At 40.2% G+C, this 15,682-nt stretch overlaps 1 protein-coding gene across 1 annotated transcript in view; it reads left to right on the forward strand.

Moving 5' to 3' along the window:
- The window catches only part of PIK3C2G (phosphatidylinositol-4-phosphate 3-kinase catalytic subunit type 2 gamma), a 262,202-nt gene that overhangs the window by 35,374 nt on the left and 211,146 nt on the right, over positions 1–15,682 (forward strand). Inside the window, exons 8-9 of the mRNA XM_067558969.1 lie at positions 6,735–6,805; positions 11,188–11,251. Coding sequence (XP_067415070.1) covers positions 6,735–6,805; positions 11,188–11,251 — 135 coding nt within the window. The remainder of the gene's footprint in view (positions 1–6,734; positions 6,806–11,187; positions 11,252–15,682) is intronic.

Consider the following 15,682-nt stretch of genomic DNA (forward strand, 5'->3'; position numbering starts at 1 on the left):
GGGACAAAAACTCCAATTGATGTTAGTGGGAATTTGCATGCAGAATAGCAACAAATTCATCATCTTGTGGCATGTCTCACACTTTGAGATCTTGACAACGTTAGAAAATATTTTATGTGGGTGGAGAAAGGTACAGTAGTTTCCTCATAAAATGATGAACCAATTTATGATAGTGGTAAAATACTCCATGTGGTGGGGTGCTGTATTTGTCCTTAGATCTTGTGTTTCACAACTGCCATACTATGTGTACTACTTAGGATATTAAAAAGTATTGTTTGAGCAGTGGCTGCAAAATGCATCCATGTAATCTGTAGTGGGGTAAGAAACTTACCCTTTGTTGAGGTTTGGTTTTATTCATGCAAAGACCTCAGAATGTGAGAACACAAAATCTAGTGCAAGCTTTCACCACAAATTTGGCTGCCTCCAAAGTTCGTCTCTGAGGAGTGCTCAGCCCATGCCTGCCATTCCCTCTCTTTAGAGAGCCATTCCCACATACCTAGAATCTCGGTGGGGTGTGAAACTCCAGCAACAGCAAATTGTCACGTACTAACATAAAGGGATATTCAGGCAACTGCTACCAACCCTGGAGATCATTTTTGCTTAAGTGGAATGTACCAGCATTAATGGGGATAAAGTAGAAGAAGTATTATGTTAATGCATGTGTATTTACAATAAAAATATTAACAAACTGAGAAAAATTATGTCATTTGTACCTGGTGGTGAGAGATTTGTTTTTTGTTCCTTAAAATAATTGTTGTGTGTTTAAAAAACTCTTAGTGATATAATGATATAGAAGTCTTTTCCTATGTTGAATAATCCGTCATCCTGCAGGAGAGCAAAATCTTTGTCCCATTAGTATGCACAAAACCTGCTCCTTCCCTGTTTTAGTTTGACAGGTCTAAATTAGGCTTAATATACTGCAGTGCACTACATAGGCCAAGAGCAGTGTGAGTGCAGCTCTTGGCATTTAACACCTCAGAAATAGTTTCATCTTCCAGATAAAGTAAACAAAAGTAATCTTTAAGCTTTGATATTTTAAGCAATTAACAACAGTCTTGGAAGATAAATTAGCAGTGCTTGGGATGTTAGAAAACATTTGTTGTCTCGAGGAATTCATAAACTATCATTAATAATGTACAGTAGGGGTTCACCGGGAATGGTGACATTTTACGATATGTTCAAGTAAATTATTGATCAGCCCTTGATGATAACAGACATGAATGTGAGAGCTTCAAGCCTCAGTTACTAATAGCGACTGAGAATATTAACAGCTGTAGAACTAGTATAGGTCTCCTCCAGCCCGAGGGAATAGTTGCAACAATGGACTCACATAAGGAAAGAAGAGGGTTCTGCTTGCCAGGCAAAAATGTTAACTCGTGTAGCAGGCCCACAGAAAGCTATAATTGAAGAGACATAGGCTGTACTACATTGAACGTAATTACGTTTCCTCTCTTAGCACCCAATCCTGTGGTGAGCTGGGCCCTTCCACAGATTTACTGAGCATCAATATATCCCATTTAAATCAAAGATATGAAGCAATGTGGTCAAATCTCAAAATTTTATTATGAGACTTGCAATATTTGATATTTTATTTCTCTTAAATCCCCAACTTCTGGAGTCATGAGATTATCTGAGACTCTCAATTACTATTTTTTTTAAACAAAAAGAAGTTTCTAACCCTCATGGTTTTGGAGAAAAGCTTGAAAAGGCTCAAAACTCAGAAGGCCAATAAAGAGAATCAACCCTGAATCAGTGTTACTTTAAAATATCATGATTTTTAAGCCTCTTGTGGTTTTTGAGGGCCTGACTCATTATCTTTGAATGCCTGTGGCTGGCAATACTGGGTTTGCTGTACACATCACAAGGCTGGGCCCATTACGGAGGGGTGACTTGGCCAAATATGAATGAGTGGTATTGCAATCTGGCCTATGGGATTGCAGTGCCCCTTGGTTTGGCTCCTTTATTTTGTATTACTTTTGTGGGTGCAATTGAACTATGTATGCCCCTGCTACAAATTTACCATAATTGTGAGCTCAGTTATAAGAAGCAAGTAAAAGTTCATAAAATATCACAATCTATAATAACAAATCTTGATGAGGAAAAGGTTCAAAAGGGAAACTGAATTAGTCCTAACAAAAAAAGCCTACTGATATAATTCAAGGACTATGTTAAGATTCTGCGTGGTAAACAAGAAAACTGAGAGACTGGACATCAATGAATCAAAATTGGTGTATTGGACATTAGGCCTAATTGGTGAACCAAATAATGAGGGAATGGGCTATTCCACCCCTCACTCCCTTTTGGGATTCTTTTTTAAAAAAGACTTTTTGGAGAAAATTAGTAGAAGCAGCAGCTTTCTACCAACAACTGCTGCAGCAGTTTCACCATCATGGCTGCCACCACCCCCACCATCTCCTAGGATCCCAGGATCCATTGTGACACATTTCTCCTGGGAGAGATCCTAACCAGATTGGATCAGAGAGAGAGGCCCAGATGACATCTTGTGACGGCATGCAGAACCCCTGGGTTACAGCTGTGGAACCACTGGGTACCCTTCTCAATTATTTAGCTTGAGCGGAGCTGCCTCCACCTTACTTTGGCTGGTGGCGCACAGCCTCTCCAGACCCTGTTACCACACAACCCGACAGCAGGTGGCACCAGACACCCAACTTAGTTCAATGAGTGCTTTCCAGCCACTCATGAACAAATGATAGAGAAACTCCAGCTGGCTCCCCAGTCCAGGACCATACTGTCTTACCCTGCTCAAGAAGCCTGACCTGTGAAGATTATTATCCAGTCCGCCCTTCCTTCAAAGTAGAAAGAATATGCACCAGCTTTTGTTACTGAGTAGGGTTTTTCTAGACACTTCACTCAAGAACACACTCTTTAAGATAAAACATGAAACAAGTTTATTAACCACAGGAAAATAGATTTTAAGTCATTATAAGCGATAAGTGTAAAGAGATTAAAAGTAGTCACCAAATGAAATAAACATAAAATCTCAGTCTAAGTTCTTCACACTAGCAAGATTTGAATTAGCAATGTTTCACCCGTGTTAGCTGATACGAGCAGTTTCTTAAATGTAGGCTGAGCAACCTTCCCTCCCTGGCACTCCCCTCCCCCAGGCCAAAGCTCTTTGTCTTCCAGACGCTCTTTCAGATGTTGAGTTGTGGGGAGTGCCTTCAGCAGCTTCAGCTAAATCCCAAACACTCCTGGAAGTGAGACTGTCATGCACTCCTCCCCTTATGTCCTTTTCCTTCCCGCCCTGATTCTTCTTTTTCCTGTCTCTCTGCTTTTTCCTTCTGTGTAATAAAAGTATAGCCTGGCTGGCCGAGACTGTATATTTTGCAACACTGCTGTAAGCCTGTTACCAAAAAGGGGGTTAAGATCAATGCCCTAAACAGCTTGACGCTGGTATAAGTTTGCCGCGTCTTGGAATGTCTCATAAGACCATGTGATGTGCCTGTGTCTTTCCAACAGCAGTGTGGTTGCAAGTGAAAGTCACCACTTAAGACAGAAACTACATTTTCGATCTTTCCTGTTCTTTTCTTACCCCCTTAGTATTTTGTGTTTTGCTTTATCATTTAGAAAATGGAATTGGACCTTATGAGCAGCAGCTTCTGGCCATCTCAACTAACTTCTTCTCTTTTCACCCGAAAGGACAATTATTACCATCTTTAATACTTGTCAGATGGAAGAAGGAGAGTGGTTTTCTTTCTAAAAACTCTCTCAAGTTGAAGGGCACAAGGGATGTTGTTGAAATGAAAGCCTTACTTCATACTTTACATTTCAAATGCTTTAGCTGTTTTTCCTCCATTTTCTAAATCTTTACTAAAAGGTTCAAATGATGTTTAATGGTGTTTGCCATGGTACTAAGCAGACTGAGGTCTCAGCATGCCAAACCCCCGATCTCTTTTACAACTGTTTAATGGTGGAGCATCATGTTAACACCTTTAACTCTTTGGGTCCATTTATTCCATCTATAGCTGCGTCTACACTTGTGATTGTACACAGTTGTATATGCTTGTACTGCAAGAACATGTACCCCATTCCCTGTGCTGAGTATCCACATATGTTGGACTGGGCATGGGTTACGCTCTGCACAGGCATATATCCATGTCCACACTGCCCCTTTTCAGTACACGATGTTAGTGGTAAAATTTCAGGGGTGGTATCCCAGGGGGTGCATCACAGGAGAAATTCTAAGAATCACTTTGCTGCACATTGCTGGAACTGTCCACCTCCTTCATGACTTTTGAAGATGGCAGATCACTCTCATCTTTTCCTTTTGCCAGGCTCTGTTGGAGACTTGGAGCAAACCCATGAAGATGTGATTCTGCTCTGGCTGCTGCTCACAAGACTAATGTTCATGTGGTGCAATACCAGATATTGGGTGGCATTGACCCAAAGAGCTGTCAGATGGCAAAGATGCCTGACTCACAGGGGGAAATAAAACTCACTCAGGTCCCATGGAGCAAATGTTTTGAATGTCGGGACCACAGTGGTATGCCCATGGGTGTACCGCCACTTCTGGTGCCAGAGAACCAGCATGGTGTGGTTGGACCACATCATCTTGGAAACCTGAGATGATGACCAGTGGCTGCAGCACTTCACAATGAGAAAGGAGACCTTCCTCGAGTTATTGAAGGAGCTTGCGCCAACCCTACAGCACCAGATCACTCAATTTCAGAAACCTATACCAATATAGAAGCGGGCAGCTATTGCCCTTTGGATGAAAGCAATTCCTGACAGCTACCAATAATTGCCAACCAGTTTGGGCTGGGAAGTCAGCTGTCGGGGTCAGGTTTACCAGGCTAACAATACTGAGATCCACCCACAGGTGGTTGCCATTACCCAAGTCTTTGAAATTATATTGGGTTTTCAGAAGGGTCATCGATGGAACACACTTCCCTATACTTTGCCCACTGAAAAAAGCCCGAAAATACATAAACTACCAAGGTTATATTCACTGGTTCTCCAAGGCTTAGTGGATCAGAGGGATCAGTTCATGAAAACAAATATTGGACATACAAGAAAGGTCCATGATGCTAGAATGCTTAGGAGGTCAGGGTTGTGCTGCAGAGGGAAAGAAGGGAATTTATTCCCCGAAAAACGTGACTCTCTATGGTGTTTCTGTGCCAACATTTATTTTAGGGGATCCTGCATACCTCACACCATGCTCTGCTCTTACCATGGTGGTGGAGTGTGCTTTTGAAAGCACACTGGTGAAGCCCCCAGATCCATGGATGCCAGTATGGCCAGCATGATTCTGATTATCGTGACGTGTGCTGCATTTTATATAACGTGAGGCAAAAGGGGAATACTTCAAATGGTCACAGGACAGAACTGCTTTCCAAAGCCTCTACAGGCAACCTGACCTCACCCATGTGTGCACTGCTCTCAGTTCTCGGCGGGCCAGAGAATTTGTGGTGCTAGATGCTTGCATGAAATGGAACAGAGGGGAGCCTGAAGGTAGATTGGGACTGTACCAAGGTCTGTTGTGCTGAGGTCTCTATTGTAATGCTGTGGTGCTGCTTGACCAGCTCAATAGAACATTTCCATATGCTTCTGTTGCGAGAGAACTCCATGGGTTTTGATCCCCTGCAAGTAAAGTACTAACTGAAAGCCGACAACTGGATGAGGACCCTCATCATTAACACCTTTGACTGTGGTTTTGTGCTGTAGAGACTTTTAACTCACTTTAATGCCATCATTGAACAATGTTTTTGTTTCATGTTAACTGCTCTGTTTCAGGTTGATTTATGGGGGTGGGGAGCACTTACACTTTCCTTCCTTACAAGTCTGACTGATACCATATCCCAGAGCTCTTATCAGGTGCAATGTGTGATTGCTCCTGTGACGTGATTACATGGCTGCCAGTGGTAACTGTTTGGTGGAGGTGGGGGAGCTGTTACAGCACTGGTGTCAAGTATCTTCACTGTTATTTTTCTTTCCTTTGTAGCCTTGCTTAATTGTTAGCAGAGACATAAAGATGTTTCAGTTAACTTGCCTCCTGATTTTCATTGTGCTGCTTTGGACAGCAACCATTATTTCACAGTATATTTCATTGCCATTGACCCTCCCAACTGTTTTTTAAAAAACATTAGCAAATTCATGGCTGAAGGTGGGGGCGCAGGTAGAGGTTGTGGGGGAGATGGCATTGTTAGCATTTCCATGGCATCAGAGTTTTACAAGAAATCACACAGATGTGCTATGAATCCTGCTACCTCAGCCCAAATCTCTGGCAAGTATCACATTGATCATACTCCAGAAACAAAGGTGCGCACACACAAGTGAAGTGAATGGTAACTTTTATTTATATACATATATGAAACATAGAGCTAGAACCATTTTGTAATAGGAATAAATGAACCAAACAAGGGCCAAAATTCCACAGAAATGGACAAACATTGCTCTCTGTGGAAACATCTCCTCCCTTTACTTCTGGAATGGAGGGAGTGCCGACAGAATACTGTGCAGGGCAACACACAGGGACGTCTCCTGCATGATGAGTTTCTTACTTTCCAAGGCCATGTTCATGGTGTGACCAGATTCCAAAGTTTATCTAAGGGCTCAAGAAACTGCAGGCAAGGAAAGGAAGGTTTTTATAAGCCTTGAATATTGGGCCAAAAATAATGAAAGAACATACTGACATTATGAAGCACCAAACAAATTTGTACCGCTTAGATACATCATACCAGCAGTTATATAACTACATGTTCCTCTCTCTACAGCATGAAGATGACCAAAGGCAGTTTAATGTGAATCAGCTGCTACAATATACATGTATTTGGAAAGTATCCAGGTAAGAATGTTAGTAGTTTGGAGTAGCTATACTTAATAACTATATGATTGCTGTCAGCACCTAAATGCTCTGGGGCTGCGATTTCATCAACTCTTATAAACTAAGCAGAGCCAGGGTTTGGTTTGTACATGGATGGATGAGAGAACTACAAAGAAAACACAGGGTGCAGCATGAACCATTGCTTGCTTTTCAATAAATGCCACTTCTGCCTCTGAGTCAGTACTGAGTCACTGTTGCATCGCTGTGTCCATGGTCATGATGCTGTTGGAGGTACTTCTAATAGTAATTACTGAAGTCAGTAGATACTGATCTCTGTCATATGACAGAAACCCTGAGCCCAGGCCACGTGACTGGGGCAGCAATTAAAACATTCCTGTGCATCGGATTATCATCACCGTGCTGTCATCCAGATGAGCAGTGAAGCTGATGTCTTGTGTTCTTGTATTCATTAGCGGTCATGCAGAGCCAAGTTGTGCTTGTGCTCTGGCTACATTCTGACTGGGGATGGAGATGGCACTCAGAGAAACAACATGAGCGCAACAGTTCTTTCCTTCCGACCTCACCGGTTGGTTGGTAGAATGAATGTTCTGTTTCACTGAACTACATTTTTCTCCCCTTCCTCTTCATTTCACCTAGAGTATTGAGCATATATATGAAGTTTTGATTATAGATTATATCATAAATAAAAGAAAAATATTTTCTCCAGTTTGCAACGGCATAGCTTTCAGTATATCTTATAATTTTAATACAGTTAGTTATAATGCTCTCTGCCATCTATAGTATTTCCTTTACAACACAAAAAAGCACATTGGATCTTAACTATGTTAAATCGTGTTATATCAAGCCTTGTTAAAATAGCCACTCTTTACAAAATCATGAGGCTGGTGTTATGTAGAGGAAAAACCATTATCATACGACACTTGTAGCAGAGTTTGGCTCTTAAAATTCTCTCTTTATGAACAGGAGAACTTGAAAGTAACAGCGGTTATAATTTGTGGAAAAAAACATTTCCTTCCCCCCCGCACACTTCTCCAAAGTTCCCTGAGATTGAAGAAGGCTGTAATTTTCTCGTGCTGCTGCTCATAAAAAGAGAATTTTAAGAGCCAAATATAGATATAAATACCGTGATAATAGTTTCACTCTTCACAACACAGTCTTTGTAACCAGGTGCTATTTTAACAAAAGTAGTTATAACAGGGTTTGATATAGCTCTATGGGCGATGTATCAAGGATCAATCTCTCACTCAACTTTCACTGTGCTCCTTCTGAAGGAATGAGGAATATTTAGCTCTTATACTAATAATTTAACTATAATATTAACTAATAATACTTAACTCTGATAGTATTTTTCATCCATAGGTGTCAAAGTGCTTCATTAAGGAAAATAAATATCACACTTCCCATTTTACAGATAGGAAAATGAAGCACAGAGAGGTGAGGTGACTTGCCCAAGTTCACCTTGAATTATATGAGAGGTTTTCAGAAGACTTATTTAGTTCCTTACAAACATTCCTCTAAATGTCCATTCTACTCCTTGACATATGTGGACCACATCCTTTACTTAAACAAGAATGTCTGCTGCTTTTTCAGTGTTTTGTTGTCATGACTATGGTGGGATGGAAAACAAAAATTCCATTTTGCAAAAAGCTTCAGTTTCAACAAATCTGCACTTTTTGATGAAAGAATATTTTGTTGATAAATTCCCTGCCAGTTTCTGTCACGACAGCTCTGTTTGTTATGATACCAAGTTTCTGTCCTTTTCCATGGCAAAGGAAGCCTTTACAATGGGATATATCATAAACTATTCTGAATACGGGCTGAGTGTGTGTAACTCCCATTAATTTCAGTGAGAATTGCACATTCTCAACATCCTCAGGATTTGCCCCGATATCAGCAGAGCAAATCAACCATATCTTCTTCTGCTAACCTTGCTAAAACATCTTCTGCTACATATCAGAAACAATAAAGATATGAACTCTGTTTATCCAATCCTCCCTGCTTGTCTATTTGGGACAAGGTAAATGCTTACAGAGTAAGCACAACCATTCAATGAAACAAGCATTCATTAGGCATCAAAGCACTTTATAAAAACAAAACTCTTATTTACTTTCTGCTTCTCTTTCCCCTCCTGGGACTGGCTCTTAACACCACTCATTAATAAACAAGGGTTTCCTTTCCTCTTGCCTATGCCAGAAGGAGATTTAACAGTGATCTTTTAGACTATGACTTCACTGCTGAGATAACTGGAGTGCAGCTAACTCCTCTAGAGTTAGCTAAGTTCATGTGAGAGTGACCACACTGCAAACATATAAGCTGCACAGAATGATTGTGTCAGTAGCTGAGGAGTTGCGCTAATTCAGCCTGTTACCTCTACTCCCACTTGGGCCATCCAACTCAGATCGAAAGCACTAACACAATTGAATTAAAGGATTTTGTGTCTGGATAGGACTTGAGTTGGGGGCCACACTTGAGCTATAATTAGAGGTAACTCTGCAGTGAAGATTTGTCCTGTAATGTGGTTTATTTCCCAGATATCCTCCTTTGCTGTTCTTAATAGCAATTTCTCTGTGGGCAGCCCCATCATGATGAAATTCCACAGTGTGATATTTGTGTCATAATATGGCAGAATGAAACAATATTTTTGTCCCAGAAGACAAATTGGTTAAGATGGTCACTCTCTACTTAGCTCCCATGAGGAAGAATGAACACAGGACTTCTTTAGCCTGGAATGAAGTGAAGAAAATGAGCTGGTATCTTATCCCTGCTCTTATAAGATTGCTCTTATAGGCAAGTGTGTAACTAATGAAACAAATCAGTATATCCACTGGTAGGTGCTACACCTCCATCCCTCCCTATAATAAACTCCCAGAGTGAAATTCAAATCTGATGTAGATCCCTGGACATCAGTGGAGTTGTACTCACTTGCACCAGGGCTAAATTTGGACCATATTCCTCAACATCAAGATGCCATTAAATATAACAGGCTGGCTAACCTGATGGGTGTAGTTAGATAGTTTTTTAGAAGCATATTAATAAATGGCTTTTTGGAATGGAAACCTGGCAGCGCTCCACAAGAAGTGCAGCTGTCAGGAGATTTAAAAAGTTGAATGCTGTAGTGTATATAGTATATAACTCTCTACATTATCATATATAGGTTTTGTGTAGAAATATGCGTCTGAGAATAGTTCTCACATTTTGCCGCCTTATGTTGCAAAACTGTTGTTGTATATATATTACCTGACGTGCGAATGTCATTAGATCCATGGATAAACATTGTTTTTAATCCAATAAATACATGAGCAAAACAAATAACAGCATCGAGGCAGGAGCAGACTCGGGGGACAGAGATTGACGCTGGGTTAATATGGGTTATGTCAGTTTCCCAAGTCTAGGTTGAGTGAAGTAGAAAAGTAAAGTCACAGCATAAATTCTGAAAAGTAAAGGCAATCATTGAAATGGAAAGAACTTGAAAAATGGAATGCATAAATATTAGAGAGATAAGTAATTATTTAAATGTATTATTATTTTAACAGTGTCCCGCTTTTAAAATGTACTTTTCTATACTGGTGATCTGGTTCAAAGTTTATAATATTCAGAAGAATTTCCAGTTGTTTTGCAGACATAGTGCTTGGTTATCCATTGATTTCCACCCTATTTTGTGACTTAGGCTATGTCTACACTACAGCTTATGTTGGCAGAAATTATGTCACTCATAGGTGTAAATAACCCCCACCCTGAGCGAAATAACTTACACCGACAGACGCGCCTGTGTGGTGAGCACTATGTTGGCGGGAGAGCTTCTCCCGCCGACATAGCTTCTGCTGCTTGCAGAGGTGGTTTTATTATATTGACGGGAGAGCTCTCTCCCATCAGCATAGAGCGTTTTCACCGGACACACTGAAGTGGCGGAGCTGCAGTGGTGCACCGCTGCAGCACTGTATGTGTAGACATGCCCTTAGGCGGCAAAGCACTTAAGTCCACCTCTATTCAAAAAAGCATGCTTAACTTTATACACACAAAATCAATAGGACTTAAGCAACTGCCTAAAGCTAAGCATATGCTCAAGTGGTTTGCTGACTTGGGGGTCTTATGTTTGTAAATAGTAGGTATAAAATGCCACCAGATTGGAGTGGTAGCTTTTTATACCCTCTTTGCCCACGGGTAAGTGACTATAGAAGGACTATAGGTGAAGAGTAAGGCCCAATATTCTTTGAGAGCTACAGAAGCATTTGATTCTGAATTCATATTTACACTAATATAAAATCACTGTGGCCAGTGAAGTTGTTCCTGATTTATGGTATGAGGTAAAAATAATACCCCCTTTATTTTTCCACCTACTGTTAACTGAATGTTGATTCTTTTTTTTTCTTTTTAATTTCCAGGCAGAACCTTGTTTCATTTATTATGAAATATGGAGATCAAGTGGAATATCTATTGCAAAATGAGGTATTTGTTCTCAGCCTGTTTTGCCAGTAAAGCATTAGCTTACTTGTGAAAAGTCTCTAATTCTTCGATTAATCTGCCTCAAACTGAATTAAAGAGGACTCTTAATTAAAGATGTTTAACCTGTTTTGGAAAGGGTGTGAAAATCTTTAACTAAAATTAATGACATCTAAATGATAAACACTACAAGATGAAAACATTCAAGGTAACTATTTCCCAGTGTTGGGGAACAGCAAAAGGATATGAGGTTCATTTTGATTTAACACCCAAATATTTGGATCTAGTTTATTTGAATAAAGTAATCACTTGAGTGTGCAAAATTTGCCCTCCTGCCAGTTCTGCAAACACTGTATGCATATGTCAATGGGACTGCCACATGCATAAAGTTAGGCATGGGTTTTAGAGTTTGCAGGGTCAGGTTTAAACATAAAACTCGAGGGGTTTGCAATTGAACTGTAAATGCCACCAGAAAAGCTTCATTTTAGCCTTTCACTCCCAAACCTAGGCAGAATCTAACCCCAAAATGAAGATAATCTGGGATGGAATGAACAAGGCAAATAATGGTTTGAGCTAAGTTTCAAGCAGGGTGCAGACTCATCTTATTTTGTTTAAACTAATTCTTCCACCCTTCATTTATGATTTGGGAGCTGAAAGAAAGCACAAAACCTTGGTAGATCACAGAATTTACTCATGCAGCAGCCTGGAGCTATTCCACTTTGATGCAGTAGCATTTAAGTAGTTGTCCTAAAATAAGAAACTCTCTTGCAAAATGTTATGTGCCAGGAAAAAACAAAAAAAAAAACAACCAAAAATATCCATTCTGGTTCAGGATACTAATTCTCTTCCTCCCCGTCCCATATTTCACTCTTTCACAATATGTTTGTGTAGTGGATAGTTCCGTCTTGAATTATGGAAAAATACCAAAAAATTCTGCAAAAAATCTACCTTTGTGTGAAAATCCTTAAGACTTTTCATTTGCCCATCACCTGTTCAGTGACAGCCTGGAGTGTGTTTTAATACAGGGGGATTCATGCTATGCAGCCCCAAAATGGCATTCCAAGCCACGGTGGCCATGTGACATAGATCAGCAATTCAGCACCTAAACTACATGGCAATTTCAAACTAAGACCCTGATCCTGAAAACACCTAGGCATTTGCTTAACTTAAGGCATATGACCAGTGTTCTTTTGAACTCAGTGGAACTAGTTATGTTTGTGAGGATAGCTGCATGTCTAAGTTTTTACCGAACAGGGATCTAAGACCCCAATACTGCAGCCTTTTAGGCCTAGTCTATACTTACACTGAAAGTAAAAGATTACAAAAGAAATCTGGTGAGGTTCAACAAGGACAAGTGCAGAGTTCCATGCACAGCTACAGACTGGGGACCGACAGGCTAGGCAGCAGTTCTGCAGAAAAGGACCTGGGGGTAACAGTGGATAAGAAGCTGGATATGAGTCAGCAGTGTGCCCTGGTTGCCAAGAAGGCTAATGGCATATTGGTCTGCATTAGTAGGGGCATTGCCAGCAGATCAAGGGAAGTGATTATTCTCCTCTATTCGGCATTGGTGAGGCCGCATTTGGAGTATTGTGTCCAGTTTTGGGCCCCCCACTACAAAAAGGATGTGGAGAAGTTAGAGAGAGTCCAGCAGCGGGCAACAAAAATGATTAGGGGGCTGGAGCACAAGACTTATGAGGCAAGGCTGAGGGAACAAGGCTTGTTTAGCCTGCAGAAGAGAAGAATGAGGGGGGATTTGATAGCAGCCTTTAACTACCTAAAAGGGGGTTCAAGGGAGGATGGAGCTAGGCTGTTCTCAGTGGTGGCAGATGACAGAACAAGGAGCAACCGTCTCAAGTTGCAGGGGGGAGGTCTAGGCTAGACATTAGGAAAAAGTTTTTCACTAGGAGGGTGGTGAAGCACTGGAATGGGTTACCTAGGGAGGTGGTGGAATCTCCATCTTTAGAGGTTTTTAAACTGTGGCTTGACAAAACCCTCGCTGGGATTATTTAGCTGAGGTTAGCCCTGCTTTGAGCAGGAGGTTGGACTAGATGACCTCCTGAGGTCCCTTCCAACTCTGTGATTCTATGAAAGTCGACCTAAGTTACGATAGTTAAATTACACAGGTAACATAACTTAAGTCAATGTACCTTAGATTGACTTGCAGCAGTGTCCACACTACACTATGTCGATGGGAGATGCTTTCATGTCACCATAGCTTTTGACTCGTTGAGGTCGATTACAGATGTCAACAGGAGAGTGCTCTCCCATCGACGTAGCCTGTCTTCCCCAGTCCCACTAAATCAATGCTACTGCATCAATGGCAGCAGTGCCAATTTAGCACAGGGGTGAAGATGTGCCCTTTTTGACTTTTATTTATGTTAGAAGTTCCATTAAGCTCAATTATACATATGTGCATACAGGGATGGGACCAAAGCAAAAAACAGTTCAAATCTGGAAAGGAGCTGTGCAAAAAACATTCATCACAAAATTAACTGTACTCCAAGCTCCATATCCTGCAATGTACACTACACAGGCAGACCTCTGCACTTACATAAAATTCCCGGGACATCTCTTCAGTTAAGGTATTTACCTGGAGTCTTGGCAGTCAAAGGCTAATCAAATCTAAAAGCTAGTCTGGACACTACACAATCATTGTTGCAGTCTACAAATATTTGTACTTTACACTAGAGTAAACTCATGATAGTTAACTTTTAGCATGAGTTAGTTAACAGATGTTAAAAATACTCTCTTTTTCACAATGTTGATATGGCCATAGAATTCACCTGAGGATCAGGGCCTATGTTTGTTTCTTATTGAATTCACAATCCTTCCCTGAAAATGCAGTGTTGTTGTCTTTATTATTCACTGTATTGCACCAGTTTTATGCCAGTTGTAACTCCATTGTAACTCAGCACAGAATCAGGCTGTGTGTGAAATGTTCCATGCATATAAATTATTATTATTATTATTATTATTTTATTAGAATTATTTGTCATAGTAGCTGGCCTGGAAAAGTTAAGAAGTGGCCAAGCAATAAGGTAAAAATAACACATAGATGGTAAAGAAAAACTAAACAAAGCCATGAGTCACAAGTCACTGTTTGAATCCAACATTTTTTTTTTTCAACACAAACTGATTAAACAATTTAAGAGTACTATCCGGGGTTCTCATGCTCACAGTGAAAAATATGAATAATTCCCACTGACCTTTATAGCAGGAACTTGTATTTTGCTGTGGGAAAATTTGGACCTCCCAGAGTCTGCCTGTTTAACCCACAGCAGTGCAGGAAGTTGGGAGGGTAAGTCCGTCCCTGTTCAGTAGAGCATTTAAACACATGCTTAGCTTGAGCCATTGGGACTTAAGCATTTGCTTAACATTAAGCATGTGGTTAAGTGCTCCGCTGAACTAGGACCTTTGTCTTCTAGCTCGGGTTTTAAGATAGCAGATCTGTAGACCCTCAGTAAATTAGTTTCAGCCACTTACATACCCACACCTTCAAATCCTCTAAGTCATAGATATTTGTTGAAAAACTTCAGTCTCAAAATCTGTGACTCCCTATGGGGTCCACGGCAGAACTGTAGTCCTTGCTATAATTAATGTATAGTAAATGCTAGATGGTGGTTGCTGCTATTGCAAAACAAAAATCAGAAAGATAGATGTATGGAATATTTGGCAGAAAAGATGTAATTTGACCTGACCTGTATGGATCATTTCCACAGAATTAATGCCCTAAATGTTAGCCATTCTGATCACTCGAATCATCTCTTATAATTTACTGTAAGCTTCCTGTTAGCCTGTAAAGAAACTTGGTTTAACTTTTGATAAAGGGCATGTATCGTAGTGGAATGGTGATTTAATTATAGAAATAATTTAAACATCAAAATATCCTCCAAACGTTGTAGTAGTATTTAAATATTTGCAGTAAATAAAACATGTACATTAAGTTGACCTTAATTCCTCTTGATTTTTAGGACATTTAGAACAAAATCCTCACAAAATAGCTATAGAAAAAATGAGGCTCTCTGTGTACAGTCCATTAAGGCTAAATCAATGTGATATGTCTATATCTGGAAAGGGAAGACTCTCCAGGTATTAAATGTCTGTCTGAAAAGAAAGATGATGAGAGAAAAATCTATCATCAGTCATATCTAGTTTAAAATATTTTTCGTATATGTGTACTCTCCAAGGCAACAAGTTCCATGCCTTGAGAGTAGCTAATCCATAAACCATACATAATTATAACATTTCTTGCTTCACACTTAAAGGCACATTATATCATAGAAATACAAACTGTCTTCGAAACTTTCCAACATGCTTTTTTTACAGAAAAGCACAATGTTTTCTGAAAATGTTAAACAAGATATTTTTCCTCCAGAGGAGGCATAACCATCGCCCTGTTCATGGATTAGCCTTGTGTGTCTGTAATGATAATGTATT

The sequence above is a fragment of the Emydura macquarii genome, unplaced genomic scaffold (genome assembly GCF_026122565.2).
Source record: "Emydura macquarii macquarii isolate MOO-44397 ecotype Brisbane River unplaced genomic scaffold, CSIRO-AGI_Emac_v2 contig_2205, whole genome shotgun sequence".
In the NCBI taxonomy this organism is placed as follows: domain Eukaryota; kingdom Metazoa; phylum Chordata; order Testudines; family Chelidae; genus Emydura; species Emydura macquarii.